Below are 24,658 nucleotides of genomic sequence, written 5' to 3' on the forward strand. Positions count from 1 at the left end.
CCCTATATATATGCATCATATTCAACTTATTTCACCTTTTATTTCCATGCCTTTAATTTTACTCAACAAACATTTCCCCACTTTTTCCACCTATTTCCAATAATCTCATTACACACTTGTTTCAAATATTCCCCCCCCCCCCCCTCTTTTCTTCACTTTAATTGCCCTCTATTATTATGATATAGATCATATTATAGATAAAATAGAAGGGGGAAAAGCATAGTGTAAAAATAAAAATGCAGCATCTGCTACATGGGACGCTTAGAGTAACAATATATGAAGCTGATAAGTTGCAAACGGGATGTAATTTGGATTTCTGTGCCAAGGTATCTTCAATTAAACTCTCCAATATATTTAAATAAAATTGTTTATTAAGGGTACTTATTAAAATATATATTTTGTGATTTAGTATTTTTATATGTATTATTTTTTTATTATGAATTGGATTATCTCAATTATTTTATTTACTGATATTTTTTACTTAATTAATTTAATATTATATATTTAAATTTTTTTATTTTTTAAGTTAGTTTTTACATATTCGTTTCTGTATCTATTTTTTTTAAAAAATTTTGTTTTGATAATAATAAAATATTAATATATTTAATATTATTTTATTATATAAATTATTAATAATGATTTACATCATTATATCTTGATAATTACATTATATATTTTAGATATTCTTTTTTTTTAAATACATATTATGTCTAAATTATTTTTTGTGTAATAAAAAAATATAATAAAAAATAATTAAAAATTAGTATGAAATTCGATCCATCCATATTAAATTTTTTGGATTTGTCCTTACTTATTAAGAATATTTCGGATGTAAAGTTTTTATTTTTTCTATAATTTTTTATAATAAATTTATTATAAACCTAAAATTTTTAGTGCAACAAATTTTTTTTTTTACATCTAGCATCTCAGAGAACTTGCTATTGATAAGACTCTTCTAAGGATCAAGGGTTTTTAAGATAAAAAAGTTAGTAAAATGATTAATTATTTTTAAATTAAAATAATAAAACACATATTTTATAAAAATTATAAAATTAATCATGATTAGTCTTTCACTTTATTATTATATTAACCTTTTCATTTTAAAAACTCCAAATTCATCTTGCTAATCTAAAAAGGCATTAAATTGATCTTGCAAAAATCTATGTAGTTTTTGTTTGCAAATTTAGTGAGGTGTTTAATTAAAAGTAAGGGGAACGTATAACTTTCAAGAAGGTATTAATCAAGGTGAATAGGTGATGTAACATAATTATGATGGAATAATTGCATATAGTTCATGTATAATATTTCTCATTTCGATCATAACGTATTATTACATTTCATTATTCAATTTCATCCTTCGAATCAGTAAATACTAGAATAAATCACGAAATATAATTTCAGAATTTAAATGATTACATTTTGAAAAGTCAATAGCTAAATTCAATCATGCTTTGTAATTAAAACTAGAGTTGAAGAACTAAAGTTAAAGTAATAGAGAATTTAGTATATGAATCTTAACCCATAATGAAATTTAATCTTCATTCAATATCATAACTGCTGTGATTCTGATTGAATTTCTTGGTAACAAAAAGGGCACAACACACAAGGGGAAGAGATTCCTAGCCCAAGTCAAAGGATGTCTGCTGTGCAGGCCTGAGGTATATACATCTATCTTACTCATCTTTTTACCTTTGTTTAATGTTTATATATAAGATCAAGGAAAAAAAATGTTTATATATACATTACATGCATCAATTTTACTATATTACATTTATTTTTGTACTCTACACACACCAATGACAACATACAATAATAATTGATTGCGTCATTCCATCAATAATTACCTGTATTAAAGTTGTAATAGAAGGATAAATATAATTAATTTATAATAATTAAAATATTAATTTAATTGATAAAATATTTTTAGAATAAATTTAAAAAATAATTTATTTTTAGAGGTTAATTTAATTTTTTATTCTTGCTATCAATTAATAAATTCATAAAAAATATAAAATTTGAGTTCTCAATAATTTTATTATGTATTTTATTAAAATAAAAATTTTTTATTAATAATAAAGTTTAAAATTAAAAATAAAAAGGAACAATAAGACATACAATGAGGTCATTAAAAAATTGGTGCCTATATAAATTTAGGAAAGTATACTATACCTTTAACTTACATTCATGTTGAAATGAATTTTCGTTTTCTTTTAACTACGTTATATGTTAAAAAATAATTATTCACTAAATTAGCTATGTTGAATATATGTCAAAATAAAAAATATAAATTAAAAAGAATACAAAATAAAAAAAAATTTAGACCAATAATTTTTAGTATTTTTTATTGTTATTTGATTAGTACAAATTTTAAAGTATTTTTAACAGATAAATTTTACTAATTTATATGTACAAATTTAAAAAAAACGTAAGTGTAAACTATATGAATTTATGTATATAAAATTCTAATAAATATATGTACAAATTTTATAATTTTATATGAGTATAAATTATTACTGATTAAATATCGATAAAAATAATAATATTTATGGTAATGTAATAGTATTCAATAAAATAATACATATATTTAATTATTTATACATATTAGCTAATTTAGTGAGTGACCTATTATTTTAATTTTTTTATATTCTGGTGATATTTAACTGTCATGAACAACGTGAAATGATATGAAAAAGATAGTTGGAAGGAGACTATACGCAACAGTTGATCTAGACAAAGCAAGAGTTGGAAGAACAAGAATGATTGGAAACCAACCTTCACACCCAAAATGGAATGAAACTTTTGAAATTTACTGCGCTCACACCATCTCTCAAATTGTCTTCACCGTCAAAGATGGCAATCCAATCGGCGCAACTCTCATCGGAAGAGCCTTCATTCGCTCCCAAGAACTCCTTGGAGGCCACATTGTTAGCCGATGGCTCGAGATTCTCGACGACCAAGACCGTCTCCCAGTTCACGGCGCTCGAATTCGCGTAAGCGTTCAATTCTTCCCTGTAACTGACTACTCCACCGGGATAACGCCGTCGTTTAACGGCGTTCCTAGAACATTCTTCAACATGAGAAAAGGTTGTAAGGTTACACTATACCAAGACGCTCATGTTCTTCCTGGCGCACTACCTTGGATTCCGTTAACCGTAGGGAGATACTATGATGAGCCTCCACGGTGTTGGGAAGATATTTACAATGCTATCAGGAATGCGAAACATTTGATTTACATAACCGGTTGGTCGGTTTATACCGAGATAACGTTGGTTAGGGACAAAACGACAGGACCTAGTGTCGTTACGCTTGGGGAGATTCTTAAGGAGAGAGCGGAGGAGGGTGTTCGAGTTCTTATGCTTGTTTGGGACGATAGATCTTCCGTGCCGCAGTTTAAGAAAGATGGATTAATGGGAACCCACGATCAAGAAACAGAACAGTATTTTAGGAATACTAAGGTGAAATGTGTTCTTTGTCCGCGAAATCCTGATGATGGGAGAAGCATTGTTCAGGGGATTCAGACCTCAACAATGTTCACCCATCATCAGAAAAGCGTGGTTGTTGATGGCAATGTCGAAGGGAATAATACTAAAAGAGGGATCATAAGTTTTATTGGCGGGATTGATCTTTGCGATGGAAGATATGATACTCAAGAACATCCTTTGTTTTCGAGTCTAAATACTGTCCACCGTGATGACTTCCATCAACCGAATTTCCCCGGCGCTTCGATTAAGAAAGGCGGCCCGAGGGAGCCGTGGCATGACGTGCATTGCAAGTTAGAAGGACCGGTTGCTTGGGATGTGTTGTACAATTTTGAACAGAGGTGGGAGAAGCAAGTTGGGAAGAATCAAAACCTGTTATTCACACTTGATGAGCTTGATGAAATTGTTGTGCATCCAAGTGAGGCTGCTGCTACATTGGAAGAAGACAGGGATTCTTGGAATGTTCAGTTGTTTAGGTCGATCGATGGCGGCGCAGTTTATGGATTCCCACAAAACCCTGAAGAAGTTGCTGAATTAGGCCTTGTTAGTGGCAAAGACAATGTGATTGATAGAAGCATTCAAGATGCATACATTCATGCGATTCGGCGCGCCAAGAATTTCATCTACATTGAGAATCAGTACTTCCTAGGGAGTTCATATGGTTGGAAATCAACTGATATACAAGTTGAGGATATTAATGCCTTGCATCTTATACCAAAGGAGCTTTCACTCAAGATTTGTAAGAGCATTGAAGCAGGACAAAGGTATGTATATGTACATGTGTATCAAATATTACCTTCTTAAATTTTCATGACTTTAATTTCTTTTCTTTTTTTTTTAGTTATAAGATATGAGTAAACATTTACATTATTGGTTTCTAAGAAATTTCATGAGTTCAGACTCTGGTTTTTGAGAATAATAGGTTGTATTAAAAAGGTCAACCTGATTTTAATTGCACCAAGATAATCCTTCATTCTTTTTTCGTTGAGTTCTTTCTCGTGTTATGAGTAGTCTGGCACATTCCTTTCGTATTGGACTAAACGAAATGATATCGTTTTAGTTTTAACGTTAAATGTTTGAGAAACGATTTCGTTTAATCTTAATGGTCATATATTTTTTGGGAAGTATAAGACGTTTTGTGAATCATTAGTAATTCATCAAATATTTAGTTGTCAAAATTAAAGCAATGTTATTTCGTTTAGTCTAATATGAAAAGAGTATGTGTCATGTCATTCACGACATAGTAACTTGATGGAAACGGAGAGGAGCTCAGCATGATGCAATTTTTTCAATATAAAAAATTTTTATTGCACAATTGGAATTTTAAAATTTTTTTCATATAAATGGCCAATTTTAGAGATCACTCTGGAGTTTAACTTAAAATTTCATATTACATATAAGTGTTTGCTATAATGCTTAAAAATTATGGTCTAATTGCCAAAAAAAATTAAATAATTAATTTTAAATTTAAAAGTATAAAAATTAAAAAAATTTAAATATTTAAAATTTATTATAAAAAATAAATTAGATAAAAATTAGACATCAAATAAAAGACAACATCAAATTGGCCTACAGATGTATTTGCATATTGGTATCATATCATAGTATTAATAATTTGTGTAATGATGGACATAGGTTTGTTGTGTATGTTGTGATTCCGATGTGGCCGGAAGGTGTGCCTGAAAGTGCTTCAGTTCAGGCAATTTTGGATTGGCAGAGAAGGACTATGGAGATGATGTATAGTGACATTGCTGAGTCCATAAAGAAGAAGGGGATCGAAGCACATCCTAGGGATTATTTGACATTCTTTTGCCTTGGGAAGAGGGAGCCTAAGATGGAAGGTGAATATGTTCCTACACAACAACCTGAACCTGATAGTGACTATATAAGAGCGCAGAATGCTAGGAGGTTCATGATCTATGTTCATTCCAAGATGATGATAGGTAAGAATTATACATGCTCATTTTCACTTATTTTTATTCTCGTTATTTTGGTGTACACATAACATAGTGGATAAGAAAATTCTTCAATACTTATTGCAACACTAAATGTCCAATTTGAAAGCAACGAACATTGATGATGTGTGTTTTCTTTGTGATTCCTCAAAGTGGATGATGAATACATAATAATTGGTTCAGCCAACATAAACCAAAGATCAATGGATGGGGGAAGAGACACAGAGATAGCAATGGGAGCATTCCAACCACACCAAAGAGTGCCACGTGGCAACAAACCAGAGGGCCACGTGCACGCATTCAGAAGAGCCCTATGGTACGAACACCTAGGGGACCCACTTGCACTGGACGAGGTTTTCAACCGCCCAGAAAGTGAGGAGTGCGTGAAGCTTGTGAACCATCTTGCTAAGAAGAATTGGGATTTGTACACTCAAGATGAGTTTGATGTTAACACACCACTTCATCACTTGTTGCAGTACCCTGTACACGTGGCAGGTGATGGTACCATAACAACGTTGCCTGGCTTTGAATGTTTTCCGGATACTAAGGCTCATGTTCTTGGATCAAGATCCGAGTATCTTCCTTCAATACTCACCACCTAGGAGCTAGCAACATTGCTTGCTGGGGACATTATAATGTGTCACATTTTAGGGCAATTTACTTATTTAAATAAAATGACAGAATCCTTTATCCAAATGTGCGAAACGGATTGTTGTTACATGCATGTGCAAAAATCCTATTCTATGTAATCCATAGCAACCCACCACAATTTTTGAATTGTGCATAAACCGTGGCAGGTTGGGACAGTTTATGGAGATACTTAGTTGCTTGTAAACCGTGGGAGGTTCCAGCAGTTTATGAAAGTGGCATGAAAGGTTTATGAAAAAGGTGAACTGGTCATAAACCCTTGTGGGTTACAACGGTTTATGTAGGTTCAATTATGCCAGAAAACACATCGTTTATAGATCTACAAATAGTATATAGGAGTACATAAAAAATACACAGACAGCAAGCATGACTTCTTCAAAGATTTTTTTAATTATGAATTAAAAAAAATCATATTTAATAATGACAACCATTATTATCGTCTCCAAAAATACATAGGTACATCGAAATAAGTCATATTTAACAAGAATTTTTTAATTATAAATTAAAAAAATAACTATTTTCTAAAAATAATCCACTTCAAATATGTCAGATTGAAAAGTTAACAATAGTAACTATTATCATCGTCTCTAGAGTACATAAAAGTACACAGGAATAAGTTGTATTTTATTTTTGGGAAATAGTTATTTTTTTAATTTATAATTAAAAAAATCCTTGTTAAATATTTATTTCGGTGTACCTGTATATTTTGTTGAGATTATAATAATGGTTGCCATTATTAAATATGGTTTGTTTTTTTTAATTTATAATTAAAAAAATACTTGAAGAAACCATGCTTATTGTCTGTGTATTTTTTGTGTATTCTTATATACTATTTGTAGATCTATATACTATTTTGGAGACGATGATATGCATTTTAAAAATTTTGAGTGAACTTGCTTATTTCTATAGAGTTCGCCGAACTCCAAATACAAAAAAAAAAAAGATAAATCTAAAAAATTAAAGTTGAAAAATTGTTTTTTGGAATTAATTAAAATTATAGAAAAAAAACTGGTGAGGCGCTTGTGTGATTTTTGTCATCATTCCTAGAAGCCATCTTTAATTCTCTACTGTTATAAAATTAAAATAAGTGCATATAAAATTAAAATAAGGCACTTATTAACCCATGATGCGTTCTTTTCTTCACAAAAGGATTATTGTCATTTTCTGGGTGGAATTTTATTAGAATCATTGTCACATAATCCACGAATAGTGAGGCACTTTTGGTTTTAAAATCAAAATTGTTATATTTATTTTTTTGTATTTTTTATATACCTTTTTTATTTTAAAAACAATTGGTAGAAATATTTGTTTTTTCTTTCCTAATACTCCATTGTAACACATTCATGCCGCGACTGTTGTAACCCACAAGGGTTTATGACCAGTTTACCTTCTTCATAAACCGTGGTAACCTATTACGGTTTATGCCTTCCACGCCACCTTCATAAAACGCTGGAACCTCCCACGGTTTACAAGCAACTCAGTTTCTCCATAAACCGTCCCAGCCTGCCACGGTTTATGCACAATTCAGAAACCGTGGTGGGTTGCCACGGATTACATAGAATAGGGTTTTTGCACATGCACGTAACAACAATCCGTTTTGCACATCTAGGTAAAGTTTTCGACCATTTTATTTAAATAAGTAAATTGCCCCACATTTTATGTGTATATATAATTTAGCAATGTGTTAATTATATATATTCATTCTTATTTGAGTATTGAGTTAGCCTGTTATATATGTGTTTTCAATTATGTTAAGCATATATAAAAAAGCATCTATTAATTAATTATTGTGTATAAAAATATATATTTAATATTTTATAAAATTTTATTATGTAACTACTGTAAATAAGTTTTATTATTAGTCTATTATAAGCTTAATTATTTTATTATAATAGATTTAATTATAAATAGTGTTAGAGAGTCCGTGTATTTTATGATTTTTAGTCATTTAATTAGTTATTATTTATATTTTTGTACATCAATCTAAAAAAAAGTCCAATACAGTTCGTAGTGTATGATTATATACTCTTTTTTTATTGGTTAAATGCTAGTTAGATTTTGATTAATATTGGCTCTTTAGACTTTTTCTTTAATTATTTTAGTGACTAATTATTTAATTAAAAATATATAAATTAATAATTTTAAATATATAGTGTCTAATTTCGTAATGAATTTTTAGTACATATGTAATATTTTTATTTTTTATTATTAGATAAGTTTAAATTTATTATAGGAGAATTTTACATTAACCTCAAATGATAAATAAAATGTGTGAAAAATCGATAGCCAAAAATAAAATTATACAGGATATATTTCTTCTATATTTCAACAAGGTAGATAGGTATTAATTTTTTTATTTTTTATTTTTTTATTTTTTTGTAACTGGATAGGTATTAATTTAAAACTGTGTTTTATATTTTAAGAAGGGACTAATTTATTTTAGAGTATATTTTTTGAAGATTTAATTATTTTATAATAAAATTAGATTAAAAAGGATAAAAATATCAATTTGTCTAATGAAAATAATTTTAAAATCTATAAAAAATCATAACATTTTATCTAAAATTCTTTGATAACCAATTTGAATATTTATTCAAAAATTTTTATATGACTACTAATTAAGCCTGCCATAGTTTAGTATAGTTAATTTTCTATATGTTTCATTTATAAGTTGAATATAAAGTATTATTGCTTTCGACTTTTATTCTCTTCCCCTACCTACCTCGGTACCTACCAGGTATAAACATTTTAAAAGTTTGGAGGATAAATTGTATAGGAAACAAAGTGTGGATAAAAATTAAATGAAAAAATAATGCAAAGAATTCTCTTTTCCAAGTAGGCATATCCTTTACCAAAGTTCTACTTCAAAGTTACAACAAAAATCTTCACAACACTGTGGACTTCCTCCAAATTAAAGTGATAGAAGATTCTATAGAAACTTAGGCATCTCCCTTGTAATAGAATACACCTTTCTTGAAATCTAAGGGGAGAATTTATTCAACAACTTCAGTTTTCATATACACATCCACATATCTCTTACTTGTGAATTAAGACAAAACGTGTATCTGATTCTTCCTCTATACATATAAATATAAATGTACCTATCTAAATTAAACCATGTAGCTTCATCAACATTTCCCCAACATTAGCCTTATCTTCATTCTGTAAGTACTCTCAGTACAAAAATTTTCCTTTTCTATTATCACCACCCCATCAATGATTCTAATTAATTATCTTTTCGATAATATTAGAAAAAAAAGTTCAATAAATAGTTTAAATTTATCTTATTTAATATTTATTTATTATAAAATACATTAAATAAAGTCGAAAATAATAAGTTTTGACAATTTTTGGATAAAAATTTTTGTTTTCTAAAAGTTTTTATTATCTTATTCATATAGCCAATTCTTACCTAGTAGAAAAATTTATAGGAATAGTTGTTAATATTATTTAGTAAAGTTTTACTTTATTTATTTTAGACTATAAGCATGGATTATTATTATTATTATTATTTTACCTTTTAAAATGTTCAATTTAGTGTAAAAATTATATGCTATGATTTAATTTAATTACCTTTCAAGATTGTAGTGAGGAACTAAAAAATTAAATCACAAAATGTAATCTCAAAACTAATTAAATTAAATTATACTTATAATCTGAAAAATGAAATTGGACATCTACTGGCATGTGCAGCCAACTTTACCAAAAAGAAGAATAATGCAGGACTAGTGGTTATTGTTGTCAAATTATTATCACATGTCATTAATGGATTCCAGTTGTTTCATAGTATTATGCTGAGAAAACTCGATATATCTTTGAATCTTTTTATTCATATTCCTCATGTTTTCTTTTTTTTTTTTTTAAACAGCAAAAGCGTGGTAAAAAAAAAAATGGTGCATTTGCTGCATGGGAAGCTAGATGTGAGTATATATGAGATTGACAACCTGCAAAATCCTAAGGTGACTCAATTTGTTTCCTTTTTTCTTTCTTTTACTTCTAATCTTAAATCATTCTAAATAGAGATTTTTTTTCTTTTCTTCGGATATTTAGATTGATAAACAATGAATTCTTTAGAATGTATTTGTGTATTATGTATAAATTCCTGTGTTGTTTTTCAAATATTTTTAATGTATATTTTGTATTTTAACATATATTATACACAGATAATTGATTCAATGACTAATTTTTTATATATACATGTGATCTTTAGTAATGTTACATATATAAAAAATTTGACTTATTTCATATTTGATTTCAATTAGGCTGTTTAGGAATCATAAGTTTTTCTTGTAAAGGAGCATGTTTCTATGATAATTATTACAATGCTCTTCAAAATATAATAATTAATTACCACTAGACACAAGATTTAATTTCCATCCTATAGAAAGTAATTGACATTTCTGAATTCTTCTTATTGTTCTGTTTCTGTTTATTCATGCTTCTAAAAATTTTGGAACCAAGGGCATAAGTGCAAACCTGGGGAAGAAATGTCTTACTCAACTCAGGAACATTTTTCTGTGCCAATGTCAACCAGAGGTATCTTAACATTATTCACTTGTATATCTCTTTTCGTTCAAGATATTTGTTTGATATTTCATTTTCATTTGTATGATTTATATATTTGAAAATGAGTATTTATTGACACTCCACCTAATTTAAACGTGAAAAATGAGAATTTGGATGTTAAAATTGAATTTATCAAAAATTTAAAATGATAAAATGAGTGTTGGCACGATGTATAAAATGTTCACTACAAGAAAATTTAATTTCACCAACGGCCTTATCAATGGTAATTGGTGAAGGCGTTGGTAACTATTAGTAAAAGTGTCTGTGTAAATTGATGACGGTTTGAACCGTTGGTAATATTAAAATAATTATAGTAACAGTATAAACCGTCGATAATAACAGTATTATAAAAAAATAAAAAATAATTTAATTTATATGATAAAAATACTAGATAAACATAAGTCTTCTAGCTCATATTTATACACATAATAAAAAACCATAATAAGCCAACTGGCTCAAGAAATTACGTAAATACGCCAAAGCGAAAATCGTTTCAGCAATAAGCCAGATCGTATTTTTATATAATTCGAACCAGGTTGGTTCGAACTCTATTTGTTAGTAAATCGAACCAGGTTAGTTCGAATTAGGGTTTTTTGTTTGTTAGTAATTCGAACCAGCCTGGTTCGAATTAGGAATGAAGGTAATTCGAACCAAGGTGGTTCGAATTATAGAGAGAGAATGTGTGCATGTAATTCGAACCAGGCTGGTTCGAATTACACCAATCATAGTTCGAACCAGGCCGGTTCGAACTATGTGTGAGACTGACTGTATATATATGGTTCCAAACGTGAGTTACTCTCATTAGAGGGAGTAGGATGGCTAGTGAGGAGAGTTTTGTTGTTTTGGTGCACCACAGAGGATCTGTTAATAGAAAAACTCGTTCCGGAGTAAAGTTCACAGATAAGAATCCTCTATGTATTGTCATAACATCTACGACGAGTTACGACGACCTTGTTAGCGCTGTACTAATGAAGCTTGGTCTGGAGGGTGCGAAGCGGGTAAAGAAGTTTTTCTATCGCATTCCAGTCACGGTGCTACAGAATACGGTGAAGTATGATTGCTTCACGATTAATAATGATGCGGACTTGCAAGTAATGTTTCTCTGTCGGCGGCAATTTCCGGAGGTGAGGACACCAGAGTTGTTGGCCCGGCTGGTTGATGTTGTATCCAGCTCCGGCGGTTCGAACAGGAATACGAACACTATAGCGAATGCAGCAGGTTCTAGTTCCCGGCCTGCCGTTGCTTCCTCGTCCGTCCCTGTGTACGAACCAGTGGTCCAACATGTCGCCTCCCCATCTTTCGCTGTTGACCTCAATGCCACCGAAGGCGACGAGGTAGTGGAAAGGGAAAATTTGCCGAACGCTTTAGTGGGAGTTGCACCTGTTGGCGTAGGAGACGGTTTTTTGGACGATGAAGACGAGGATGACGTCGAGCCGGATATGATTGACGATGATAGCGCTGATGATGTTGGAGCGACTGGGCCTGCATTGGAGGTAGGTGGTTCTAGCTCTGGCACACAGCAGTATCCACCACATTTTTCCTCGTTGGACTTGGACGCCATGAGACATGAGGGGGTTTTAGGGCACGCTGTTGGATTCGGAGCTAGAGATGCGGAAGGGACTACTGGTCTGACAGAGTTCCAGGTTGGTCAGCAATTCCAGGATAAAGATGAGGCCCTTTTAAGTGTGAAGACTTACAGCATCCGGCGAGGGGTACAGTACAAGGTGGTGGAGTCGGATCACCGCCGGTATGTGGGCAAGTGTTCCGAGTTTGGGAATGGGTGCACATGGTTGATTCGACTGAGTCTCCGGAAGCGCAAGGGCATTTGGGAGGTCAAACGGTACAATGGACCTCACACTTGCCTGGCCACATCCATCTCTAGTGACCACAGGAGTTTGGATTATCATGTGATTTCGGCTTTCATTATGCCAATGGTTAGGGCCGATGCATCCGTGAGCATCAAGGTGCTCCTGAACGCCACGGCAGCGCACTTTGGTTTTAGGCCGACTTACCGGAGGGTTTGGATGGCGAAGCAGAAATCTATTGCCCTCATATACGGTGACTGGGATGAGTCCTACAACGACCTGCCTAGGTGGGTCTTGGGTGTCCAGCTGACGATGCCTGGGAGTGTTGTGGTCCTGAAGACGAGCCCGGTTCGAGTTGGAGGACAGGTGGACGAATCTCAAGCGTACTTCCACAGACTTTTCTGGACTTTCCCGCCCTGCATCGAGGCATTCCGTCATTGCAAGCCGCTAATCAGCATTGACGGCACACATTTGTATGGGAAGTATGGGGGAACGTTGCTCATCGCGATTGCACAGGATGGGAACTCCAACATTCTACCTGTGGCATTCGCACTAGTAGAGGGTGAGAATGCGGAATCCTGGACATTCTTTCTCTCACACCTTCGACAGCACGTGACCCCGCAGCCCGGTCTGCTGGTTATATCGGACAGGCACAACGGCATCAAGGCTGCGCTTGAGGCCCCTGACGGCGGTTGGCTACCGCCATCTGCGTACCGTGCATTCTGCATACGACACGTAGCGGCTAATTTTGCCCTAACCTTCAAGGGCAAAGACGCTAGGAGGCTACTAGTGAACGCGGCGTATGCGAAGACCGAGGTTGAATTTGATTACTGGTTTGATATCCTGCGATCTGAAGATCCGGCGATGTGTGAGTGGGCGAACCGGATTGATTACTCGTTGTGGACTCAGCATCGTGATGAGGGGCGGAGATTCGGTCACATGACGACGAACATCTCCGAGTGTGTGAACTCTATCCTGAAGGGGGTCAGAAATCTCCCTGTAGCATCCCTGGTGAAGGCAACATATTGTAGGCTTGCGGAACTGTTTGTTCGCAAGGGGAGAGAGGCTGAGGCCCAGATGGGAACAGGACAACAATTCAGTCAGCATTTGGTGAAGTGTATTGAGGCCAACATGAAGACGGCCAGGTGCTTCACGGTGACGCTGTATGACCGGGATAACTCCGAGTTCACTGTAGCAGAGACTACTCCGACTGGTTCTTTCTCCTTGGGTACTTACAGAGTATCACTTGCCTCTCGGACATGTGACTGCGGGTACTTCCAGGCTCTTCATTTCCCGTGTCAGCACGCACTTGCGTGCTGTGCATACTCACGGGTCACCTGGACCTCTTACGTTCACAGCGTCTATCAGATTAGCTCGGTCTTCAATGTGTATCGGATGGGATTCACACCTCCCATCCTGGAGGGCTTCTGGCCACCTTACGACGGGCCCACGGTGATTCCAGACCCTGCCATGAGGCGTGCCAGAGAGGGTCGTCCTAGATCCACTAGGATACGGACGAATATGGACGAGGCGGATCCGAATCGGCCAAAGAGGTGCGGCCTATGTCGCCAACCCGGACACACGCGACGTAGTTGCCCACAGGTTGGAGGCTCGTCTCAGACAGGACACCGTTAGTATGCATGTTGTTAGTGTTAGCATTATCTACATTAGTGCGCATCTTGCTAGTCTTAGAGTTATTTAGATTATATCCCATGTTGTTAGTGTAAGTATTATTTACATTAGCGCACATGACTTTTAGTTTGATTGTTGTGAGTAGTAACGAATATGGCTTTTTTAATTATGTATTTTTTTTCTTTAAAGTTCAATCATGTATGTATGATCCTGGTTTGTACTTTTTTTGTTATGTTATAGTCTGTTTACCTATGTTTTTTTTTAATTTGTGTTCTGGACATTCATTTTGTATGATCAATGAATCTTGAAACAGTTTAGCGTTTATTTTCTCTTATTGAACTGTGTCCGGGTTGGCGACATAGGCCGCATCTCTTTGGCTGATTCCGATATGCCTCGTCCATAGATACACAGCTTAGTCAGTCTCACACATAGTTCGAACCGGCCTGGTTCGAACTATGATTGGTGTAATTCGAACCAGCCTGGTTCGAATTACATGCACACATTCTCTCTCTATAATTCGAACCACCTTGGTTCGAATTACCTTCATTCCTAATTCGAACCAGGCTGGTTCGAATTACTAACAAACAAAAAACCCTAATTCGAACTAACCTGGTTCGATTTACTAACAAATAGAGTTCGAACCAACCTGGTTCGAATTATATAAAAATACGATCTGGCTTATTGCTGAAACGATTTTCGCTTTGGCGTATTTACGTAATTTCTTGAGCCAGTTGGCTTATTATGGTTTTTTACCCTAAATATGTTTGTTATTTTCCAAGCAACACAATTCATTTTCTTCATTCATGTGCATTAGAATTCACCTTCAAAAGTTCTAGTTCCCAACATGTGAATACATTATCATGCAGGTTCTTCCATTGGGTCTATATGCAACAGTTGATTTAGATAAGGCAAGGGTTGGGAGAACAAGAATGATAGATGATCAACCAACAAATCCACATTGGAATGAGAAGTTTCACATATATTGTGCACACTTGATCTCACACATTATATTCACTGTCAAACAAGATAACCCTATTGGGGCAACCCTAATTGGAAGAGCTTATGTCCCAGTTGAACAACTCATTAATGGCAACATTGTTGATACTTGGGCTGAAATACTTGATGAACAGCATCATCCTATACAAGGTTATACATCACACATACTTAGTCTTTGATTTAATTTGTTCTTGGTTTTTGAAAAATTGAATTCTGTTATGATTTGGGTAAACCAACAAAAATGCACTCGAATTTTGTTATCGACAGAAATGCCCTCCGATAATTTTAAAAAGCGACAAAAATGCAAAACACTAAATATGTATTCTCAAAAAATACTTTAGAAATTGAATTTTGATGCCGTTTTTTGCAAGTAGATTAAACAAATAATGTATTTTTATTCTTAAAATTTGGTTAATTTTTGCTAAGTATATATTTTTTTTGTGGTTTTTTGTCAACAACCAATAATACTTTTAAAAAATAAAAAAAATTATAGAGATCAAAATTTTATCCGATTTTTTGTGTGTATTTTTTAAATAGTTATCTAAATATTTCTATAAAATTTTGGATCTAATATATAAACGGTTTATCAAATACAAAAGTCGTTTGCCACTTACTCTTTTTGGACATTTTTGTTGCGTTTTTAAATTTTTTAAGTTTGGTTCTTTTGGCACTTCCCTCCTTCTATTCTCTTTAAACTGTAATCATGAGATTTTGGTACATCTTTGAATTGTTACTATATATTAATGTAAATTATATTCAAATGCAGAGATATAATAGTTGAAATTAAGTTATTTTGTTATAACAGAACATTCTTATATATTCTATAACATAAATGGTAGTTAATACAATTAATGAACTAATTCATTCCTTCAACAAATGCAAATGCAGGTAGCTCTAAAATCCATGTTAGAATTCAATATTTTGATGTCAAGAATGATTCAAATTGGTCTCAAGGACTAAAGAGTCCACAGTTTCAAGGAGTTCCACACACCTTCTTCAACCAAAAATCTGGCTGCAAAGTTACTCTCTACCAAGATGCACATGTCCAGGACAATTTTTCGCGGCCGATCGCGCTGAGCCTGCAAGATGCTGGAAAGATATCTACAATGCAATAATTGATGCTAAGCATTTCATTTACATAACTGGTTGGTCTGTTTACACTGAGATAAGTTTGGTTAGGGATCAAAACCAAGGGAATTCAAGTATCAAACTTGGTGAGCTTCTTAAAAAGAAAGCAAATGAAGGTGTCAAGGTTCTAATGCTTGTTTGGGATGATAGAACTTCTGTTCCGGATTTCAAGAAAGATGGTTTGATGGCAACACATGATCAAGAAACAGAACAGTACTTTAAGGACACAGATGTCCATTGCATCTTGTGTCCGAGGAATCCGGACGATGGAAGAAGCATTGTTCAAGGTTTTGAGATTTCAACAATGTTCACTCATCATCAGAAGAGTGTGATTCTTGATGGCCAAGTCGAGGGAGAATGGAAGAAGCGAAGCGTAGTGAGTTTCATTGGTGGAATTGATCTATGTGATGGAAGATATGATACTCAGGAACATCCTTTGTTTTCCACTTTGAACAATGTCCACCATGATGATTTCCATCAGCCGAATTTCCCTGGCGCTTCCATAAAGAAAGGCGGTCCGAGAGAGCCATGGCATGACATTCATTGCAAGCTAGAAGGGCCGGTAGCATGGGATGTTATGCAGAACTTTCAGCAGAGGTGGGAGAAGCAAGTTGGGAAGATTCTCCTATTCTCTTCTAGCATGCTAGATGATTTTCTTGTGCCTCAAGCAACCTCGGCGAAGTTCAATGATGAAGAGGGTTGGAATGTTCAAGTGTTTAGGTCTATTGATGGTGGTGCTGCTTCAGGATTCCCTGAAGATCCAGAGGAAGCTTCTGAAAGAGGTCTTGTTAGTGGAAAAGATAACATCATTGATAGAAGCATTCAAGATGCATACATCAACGCGATTCGTCGAGCGAAGAATTTCATCTACATTGAGAATCAGTACTTTCTAGGGAGTTCATATGGTTGGAAATCATCTGACATAAAAGTTGAGGATATTAATGCTTTGCATCTTATACCAAAAGAACTTTCTTTGAAGATTGTTAGCAAGATTGAAGCAGGGGAGAGGTTTTCAGTCTATGTTGTGATTCCAATGTGGCCGGAAGGAGTGCCGGAGAGTGGCTCGGTTCAAGCAATATTGGATTGGCAGAGGAGGACAATGGAGATGATGTATGCTGATATTGCTGAAGCCATTAGAAGGAAGAGAATTAAAGCACATCCTAGGGACTACTTGACATTCTTCTGCCTTGGAAACCGCGAGGCGAGGCGAGCCGGGGAGTATTCGCCGGCTGAGGCACCTGAGCCTGGCACTGATTATAGTAGAGCACAAAAGGCCAGGAGATTCATGATCTATGTTCATGCCAAGATGATGATAGGTAACACATTCAAAAATCTCTTTCTATTTGTTTTCCCTCATGTTTTCCAGTGTCTACTATTCCAACTTTTTCTGCCTTTTGCTGATTTATAATGCTCCCTATTTGGTTTTGCTTTTTGTTGTTTGCTTTGCTTTTATTTTTTAAATTCACTAATACATTTAGGTAGCGTTTGTTTTGAAGTATTGAGACGGAGTATTATATTTGTTGGTTTAGAGACTGGTACTAAAATTTCTATCTCTGTCTCCAAAATTTCAGTTCCTCCAAAAAGTAGAGACATAAGGGACTACAATTTTTAGAGATAGAGACTGAAACTTTAATAATATTTTATACCTAAAATACCCTCATTTCAATTAATTAATTTCAATTTTATCCTTTGTGCAAATTAAATTAGAGTTTCATTCTTGTTTCAATTTCTGTCTCTCATTTTACACCAAACAGAATACTAAAATTTATTTCAATTTCTGTCTTAGTCTTTGTCTCTCAATCACAATATTTCCGTCTCTGTCTCTCCACCAAACGCTACCTTAAAAATAGTTTTGAATAATCTCAAGGGAATAGAGAGATGAATAATGTTAATTTAGTATCAAAATATTTGTATTTAAAAGACACTAAAATCTAAAGGTATAATAGGCTAATTTTTTTTGTTATGGAAGTAGAAGTGGTGATATACCTTAACATTGTAATTTTTGGTGTTTTCCAAAACTGTGGAAGTATAGGAATCGGAGGGTCCGATTTCTGTACCTTAAAATTTTTATTTTTTTTTTACCACAAATCGGACGGTCCGATTTGTGTACCTCCCACAAATCGGACGGTCCGATTTCTGCACCTTCCACAAATCGGACGGTCCGATTTCTGCACCTCTACAAATCGGACGGTTCGATTTCTGCAGCTCCCACAAATCGGACGGTCCGATTTCTGTACCTCTACAAATCGGACGGTCCGATTTCTACACCTCTAATAAATCGGACGGTCCGATTTTTGCTTCTCTAATTAAACGATCCCACGTTTAAGTATAACACCCCAACAATCCATATTTAAAAAAAACACCACTACTACTCCAATGTTAAAAATAAAAAATTCGGTATAATACATAATTTGGCTATTGAAGTAGAGTTCTTGCCAAAATTTGAATGCAATAAAATAAGTATGTATTAGAATTGAGATTGAATGGACCGGAATGTGAACGTTTGTATGTGGATGGTCTAATGATATTGAGGTGAATGGTATGGTTCCTAAAAAATGGTGTCTATTTGTTAAAAAGGGTTAAAAATTAATATTTAATTTAAAAGATATAAAAATATATTATTTTTAAAAATTCTAAATTTATTACAAAAAATAAATTAGGCAACAATTGATAGGCACCATAAAATTTTCTTAATATTGAATTGAGTATACTTTAATATATTAGAATTGAGATTAAGTAGGTTTAAAAATTAAAAATGTCTTGCACTTATAAACCATCTAAAAATCTTATCCTTAAACGATGTGAGGCTTGCAATAGTATAGCCAGAAACTAAATATTGGAATATTTAATATTATTTTTTAAAAGTATTGGTATTAGTACAAAATATTTAGATTATTATAAAATATAAATACAATCTAGGTATGGAAACTAAGAATTAAGATTTTGAAGTAAAAATCACATCAAAATCTAAGAACAATAAAATTATTGTCCATATAGTGTATGAAGATTTAGGGTACAAAAATCATTTCTATTCTCCCATAGTTATATCCTTGTTTTTGAGATAATGATGAAGATTCATTCTTGCAACTTTTGCATGATGCAGTTGATGATGAATACATAATCATTGGTTCAGCAAACATAAACCAAAGATCAATGGATGGTGCAAGAGACAGTGAAATTGCAATGGGTGCATTCCAACCATACCACTTAGCATCAAATAATAAGCAACCAAAGGGTCAAATCTATGGTTTCAGGCTTTCATTATGGCATGAACACCTTGGTGACACAAAAGACAAAAGAATCTTGTTAGACAATCCAGAGAGTTTGGAATGCATCAAGCTTGTGAACAATCTTGCTGACACAAATTGGGACATATATTCAAAGGAGAATTTTGATGAGAAAAGACCCTTTCACCATCTCATGAAGTACCCTATTGAGGTATCCAACAATGGAACCATAACAACACTTCAAGGGTTTGAACATTTTCCTGATACCAATGCTAAGATTCTTGGTACAAAATCAGATTACCTTCCACCAATTCTCACCACCTAACTAGTACTAGTGTCATTACTTATTTTTCTTTAATTAACTAATTATTACCATGGTGTGATTATGTTTAGAAAGTTAAACAATGCAATTAATTACTTGTGTATCTATGTATATACATTATTGATGATTGATTATTTGATTTATTGTTGTATATTATTTGATTTATTGTTATATCTTTGTAATGTGTTGGGTTGAAACTTGTATATAAGAATCTCTCACTATATTTTTACCAAATGGAAGTAGAAGTTAATTTCTATTCCGAATAACAATATAACACAATTTTAAAATAAAAATTAAGAGTTAAAGTTAAGTGGTAAATCATACTAGAATTATTTAAGAATGATAAAGTGACTATTTAACATAATAAATTTTTTAGTTTTTCCATCTTTTGTGCATGGCTTTCCTACACTCCATAATTTCCAAATATAAAATAGTTCGTTCATAATAAATTGTTTACAGAAAAAAAAAATAAAAACTTAACAAAATTTATTATTTTTGTCCAGTATTTTTAATCATAAGCTCCATTCATTTAGTTAGCAATTCAACAAAACTAACATTTTAAATATTATTAATTAGTTATTGGTTAAAAAGAAATAAATTTTGCTGGACTTTTAACATTTTTTTTGTTTATTTATTTATTTATTTATACATTCTCCTATACATTGAAGTTTGAAGGAGTTTTTTATTTTTCATTTTTATTTTTTTTATCTTGACTAATAGATGATATATCATAGTCAAGTAGTTCTCTCAGCCTACTCAGCTAAAGATAAGTCTTAAATCTTAATGAATAGTTTGTTCCAGCAATGCTTTATGAAAATGACAATGAACTTCATATTTGAGGGGAAAAAAGAAGACAAATAAAATAAAATAAAATTTCAGAAAATGAAATTTTTAATAGTAATCTCAATCTGCCTTCCAAATAATATAATATACTAGTAACTAATTTCAAGTTTCAATTCAAGTAGCACATGCTTCATTTTGTTTATCCATTTAATTAATTAAAAAAAAAGACAAACAAAAAAGAAATTAAAAAAAAAAGAAAAAGAAAAAAGGTTATTGGGGTTCTGAATCCAACTTTAATTTCCAACCTTGGGGCACTAAATTTGATTGATCTTATCCAATATTTGTTAACCAAAGAGGATCAAAAATCCTTTGGCTGTTGAGAAAAATGAAAACAAGGCCAAAGGCCAAACCTTTATATAAAACAATTTGGGGAAAGAAGAACAACAGTGTAAGTTCTTACCCAAAAAAAAAAGAAACAATTTTCGCATTTATTTGTTGAATTTTTATTTTATTTTATTTTATAAACGGTGTTGAATTTTTTGCATGCAGGGTGCTAAATTTTGTTTCTCCATATTAGGGTTTTAGGATCTTAGGTGACAGATCTCTCTGTCTCTCTCTTTCTGTTTCTGCATTTGGATTTTGTAAATGCAACTCTGTAGATATCTTCCATCTTGGCTTTGTGAATTTCTGGCGTGTATGGGGTGAGTTCTCTGTTTCTCTTTCATTCTTTCTTTGTTTCTTTTGTGGCAGAGAAAAACAAGAAAGAGATTGAGTTTTTGTCATTTTATCAGTTTTGGCTGAAATCATATGTTTCTACCCGATTTGACTAAATCATAAATGAAATCCACTTCAATGGAGAAACTTTAAAAAAAAAAAAGATTTAATTTTAGTTTGTATCAGTTCAGAAATTGTGTTTTGTAGATCTAGAATTCTCTTATCTTAGAGGGATATAATGGAACTAATTATGTGCTGTTTTTTGTAGTTCTTGATTTTCAGGAGATTAAAAATTTCATGTGCTTCTGTTTGCTTTGCAAATTTTATGCTTTCTTGGATAGTTTAGACTGTAGAATATTCTGGATAGTATTTCAGGGAAATATTTGCTTGTACTTGCTTGCATGCTAAGCAAGCATCAGATCTGATAAATCTGGAAGTTACCTGTTTGAGTGATGGATGGTTTAAAATTGCCATTGCGCAACGATTCAGAAAGTTGCAGGAAAATGCATACATAAAGGCCTCAATCCCTGCTTTGATGCCAATTCAGTGGCACTGCAACACAGTATTGTGATCATAACTGCCTTTTGGGGTTTGATAAAGTAGGAAAAGAGAATAGTCAACATGCTATATTTAAGCATCTCTTGGGGGTTTGATCTGTAAATAGAAAAAAAGAAGAAAAAAAAACTGAAATTGGCAACATCTTTTATATTGCAATGTAGAAAGACAAAAGTTATAAGAAGTTTGTATCTCTGCAGCATGCTAATTGACCTAAGAAATTGTGCAAATATATATATATATATATATATATATATATATATATATATATATATATATATAGAATTTCAAAGTAACAAAGTTCTCAACTTATCCAGAAAGTAGGCTATTACATCTCTCAGTTTTATTTTCATTTTACTTTAAATTATAGTAAATGTGTAAGATCTAATGTCAGAATTTATTTTGCACTTGGAATTATGATTTGTGCCTGCAATTCTTAATCATCAACACCTTTTTCTTCTTTTGTTCAAGTTAGTAGACAATATATAGTTCGTCATTGGTGTTAATCACACTTGTGGATGTATGTCTTTTGTAACAGAACAGAGGTTGCCTTGGACACTTCACAAAAATGCCAGCAATTCTTTTGGTGGACGAGGCATCCGTAGGACTAATACCTCATGACCAAGCTGCAAGGAAAGACAGCAGATCAGAAGATTTCTGGAGCAGCAGCACTATTGACATCGAATATGCACTTCGGTCCCAGAGGAGTGCCTCATCAATTGGCATATCCTTAGATCCTCAAAATAGCGCTGCCCTTGCGAACGATCATCCTGAATTTGTCAATCATGGTATGTTTACTAACATGTGCCTATATATCAAGCATAAGGTCGTTGTTGCTAATCTAAGTTCTTGGATAGAGGGGGTGTGTGTGAAGTGTATGGGTTAAGATGATGAAATCGCTCTACCCTTTCCCCTTGCTATGGTATTCATAGGAGGTGACAGTGTTATTAGTTATTAATGTTGAGCAGATCTTATGAAACTGAAGAGAGTATACCTTATGATGTACATCTGGACTAAGGTAAACAGGAGACTAGATGGACTAGTAGCCTTTTTCTCTGCTACTGAAAACAATCTTGTTCAAATGATAATTCCGTTGAACTTTTTTATATATTTTGCCAAGTGCAAAGTTTCTTCATATTTTCATGTAACTTTTAGATCAAACCCCTCTACTTTCGAGGGACTGTCAAAGTATTGTCACCATCATCGACAGAAAACTTGAGCTTGTTCCGAGACAAAGTAATGTAAGAAAGATAGTAGGTTTTTTGCTGGGTATTTGATCAAATAGGATCATCCAACTTTTATAAAACCTGTCACTAAAATAGATACCTTTTTATTGCCTCTCCGCACTTCAATGTTTCCTTTAATTTCGCTTATTCACGAGAATTACATCATGTGAAGATGTAATTTCTACTTACGGAATTAGTTTTGAATTTCCCTTTTTTTTCCATTTTATAGGATGTTGTATTACTTTATTTTATTTGTTTTGCATTTTCCTGCAGATCTATGAAACTGGTTATCTTGACAATATTAAAGTTTGGTGGATGCAGGTCTTCTTCTCTGGAACCAGATGAGGCGACATTGGGTTGGAAATCTAAGGCAGCAAAGGCGGAAACAAGTTGGAGAACCCAGATTAAGGTAAATATAAAAATTAACCCTTTTGAAGGAAAGCTCAAGTGCTTAGGCTACAAAACGAATGTGTTCGGATCTGGTATCCCATTAGTTAGATAAGGAAGCTAGGACTATATAATAGAAGAAGCATATATCATATTCCCCTATGCAAGAAGCTGATAATATGACTGCATATATTCTGTTCCAGACATGTGCAGCCTCTGCTTGTTTCTCTCCTTTTCCACCACACTATGATACAAAAATCAAAGAGACCTTCCTGCGTTTCTTTTTCTTAAATTTTATTGAAGGGTGGGGATTTTGTTTGTTGCAATAACAATCCTTTGTATAAGTAAAAAGATAAATTAATAGAAACAAAACAAAATGCATGGATGATTGGCTACAACAGCATTGGTGAAGAGGCCTGAAAGTTTGAATTTGTGATTGGTCGTTCTTAGCTATAGAATTCGAATTAAAGTTATTTCGGTTGTATTTTTTAGGATGTTTTGATTATGCTTTAACTCTTAGAGTTCATGTTTCACAGTTGGAATGCAACCTATGAGAATCTCCTTGGAACCGACAAGCCTTTCCCCCAACGAATTACCTTGGGAGTAAGTTCTTGCACACTAGGTTCATTAAATTTTGTGTGTATTTTTACATTTAGACTAAACTACCTAATTGGATCTTCAAAGATACACATAACATCAGTTTAATCTCCAAAAGATTTGTAACATCAACTTACTCTAGAAAAAATAGTGCAACATTAGTTTAGTTCTAGAAGATTTATAACGTCAATTTAGTCTCTGAAATTAAATGTGACATCAAATAAGCCCATGAAAAGAAAGGACGAAATAGATGTCGCATGTAGTTTTCAAAAACTAAATTAATGTCACAAATCTTTTAGGGAATGCATTACTTTCCCCTAACTGTTACAGCATTATACTTGGCAGGAAATGGTTGACTTTCTAACTGATATTTGGGAGCTAGAGGGTCTATATGACTGAGCAGGGAAAATATGTTCCTTTGTTGTTATCAATAGTAGCAGTATTCTGCTAATAGTTTGCAAGATATAGGTGATTAGGTAGAATTTGTTCATATGATCATTCTGTATAATTGTATAAATTTGTGGTGTTTCTCTTTCTATGTCGGATCACATTATTTGTATAAATTTTTTTAGTTTAGAGAACTATTTTTTTGAAACACTAGCTTAATATGTCTAACCATGAGATGTCTTTTTTCTTAA

The 24,658-nt window shown here is 33.1% G+C and overlaps 3 protein-coding genes and 1 pseudogene across 5 annotated transcripts; all 4 read left to right on the plus strand.

Moving 5' to 3' along the window:
* Nucleotides 1–236: 236 nt before the first annotated feature.
* On the plus strand, nucleotides 237–6,293 carry LOC130946626 (phospholipase D alpha 1-like). Its single transcript, XM_057875431.1, has 5 exons — nucleotides 237–326; nucleotides 1,593–1,658; nucleotides 2,694–4,243; nucleotides 5,115–5,422; nucleotides 5,588–6,293. Exons 1-5 carry the CDS (start codon nucleotides 237–239, stop codon nucleotides 6,034–6,036), a joined length of 2,463 nt encoding a protein of 820 aa, XP_057731414.1. The 3' UTR covers nucleotides 6,037–6,293.
* A 2,925-nt stretch (nucleotides 6,294–9,218) lies between these two features.
* LOC130944118 (phospholipase D alpha 1-like) lies at nucleotides 9,219–19,774 on the plus strand (annotated as a pseudogene).
* Nucleotides 11,346–14,129, plus strand: LOC130944117 (uncharacterized). The gene has a single exon (XM_057872283.1). It carries the CDS (start codon nucleotides 11,464–11,466, stop codon nucleotides 14,086–14,088), a length of 2,625 nt encoding a protein of 874 aa, XP_057728266.1. The 5' UTR covers nucleotides 11,346–11,463; the 3' UTR covers nucleotides 14,089–14,129.
* A 945-nt stretch (nucleotides 19,775–20,719) lies between the features above and the next one.
* LOC130944063 (uncharacterized) lies at nucleotides 20,720–24,658 on the plus strand. 3 transcript variants are annotated; one of them, XM_057872199.1, is made up of 6 exons: nucleotides 20,720–20,989; nucleotides 21,091–21,242; nucleotides 22,354–22,598; nucleotides 23,358–23,445; nucleotides 23,960–24,026; nucleotides 24,366–24,658. In XM_057872199.1, the coding sequence occupies exons 2-6, from the start codon at nucleotides 21,187–21,189 to the stop codon at nucleotides 24,417–24,419; spliced, it is 510 nt and encodes a 169-aa protein (XP_057728182.1). In that variant the 5' UTR covers nucleotides 20,720–20,989; nucleotides 21,091–21,186; the 3' UTR covers nucleotides 24,420–24,658. The 3 variants fall into 3 exon arrangements, with proteins under 3 accessions (XP_057728182.1, XP_057728183.1, XP_057728184.1); XM_057872200.1 differs by having other exon boundaries at nucleotides 20,723–20,989; nucleotides 22,349–22,598; XM_057872201.1 differs by lacking the exon at nucleotides 20,720–20,989 and having other exon boundaries at nucleotides 21,004–21,242; nucleotides 22,349–22,598.

This window comes from Arachis stenosperma, chromosome 8 (genome assembly GCF_014773155.1).
Source record: "Arachis stenosperma cultivar V10309 chromosome 8, arast.V10309.gnm1.PFL2, whole genome shotgun sequence".
Lineage (NCBI taxonomy): Eukaryota > Viridiplantae > Streptophyta > Magnoliopsida > Fabales > Fabaceae > Arachis > Arachis stenosperma.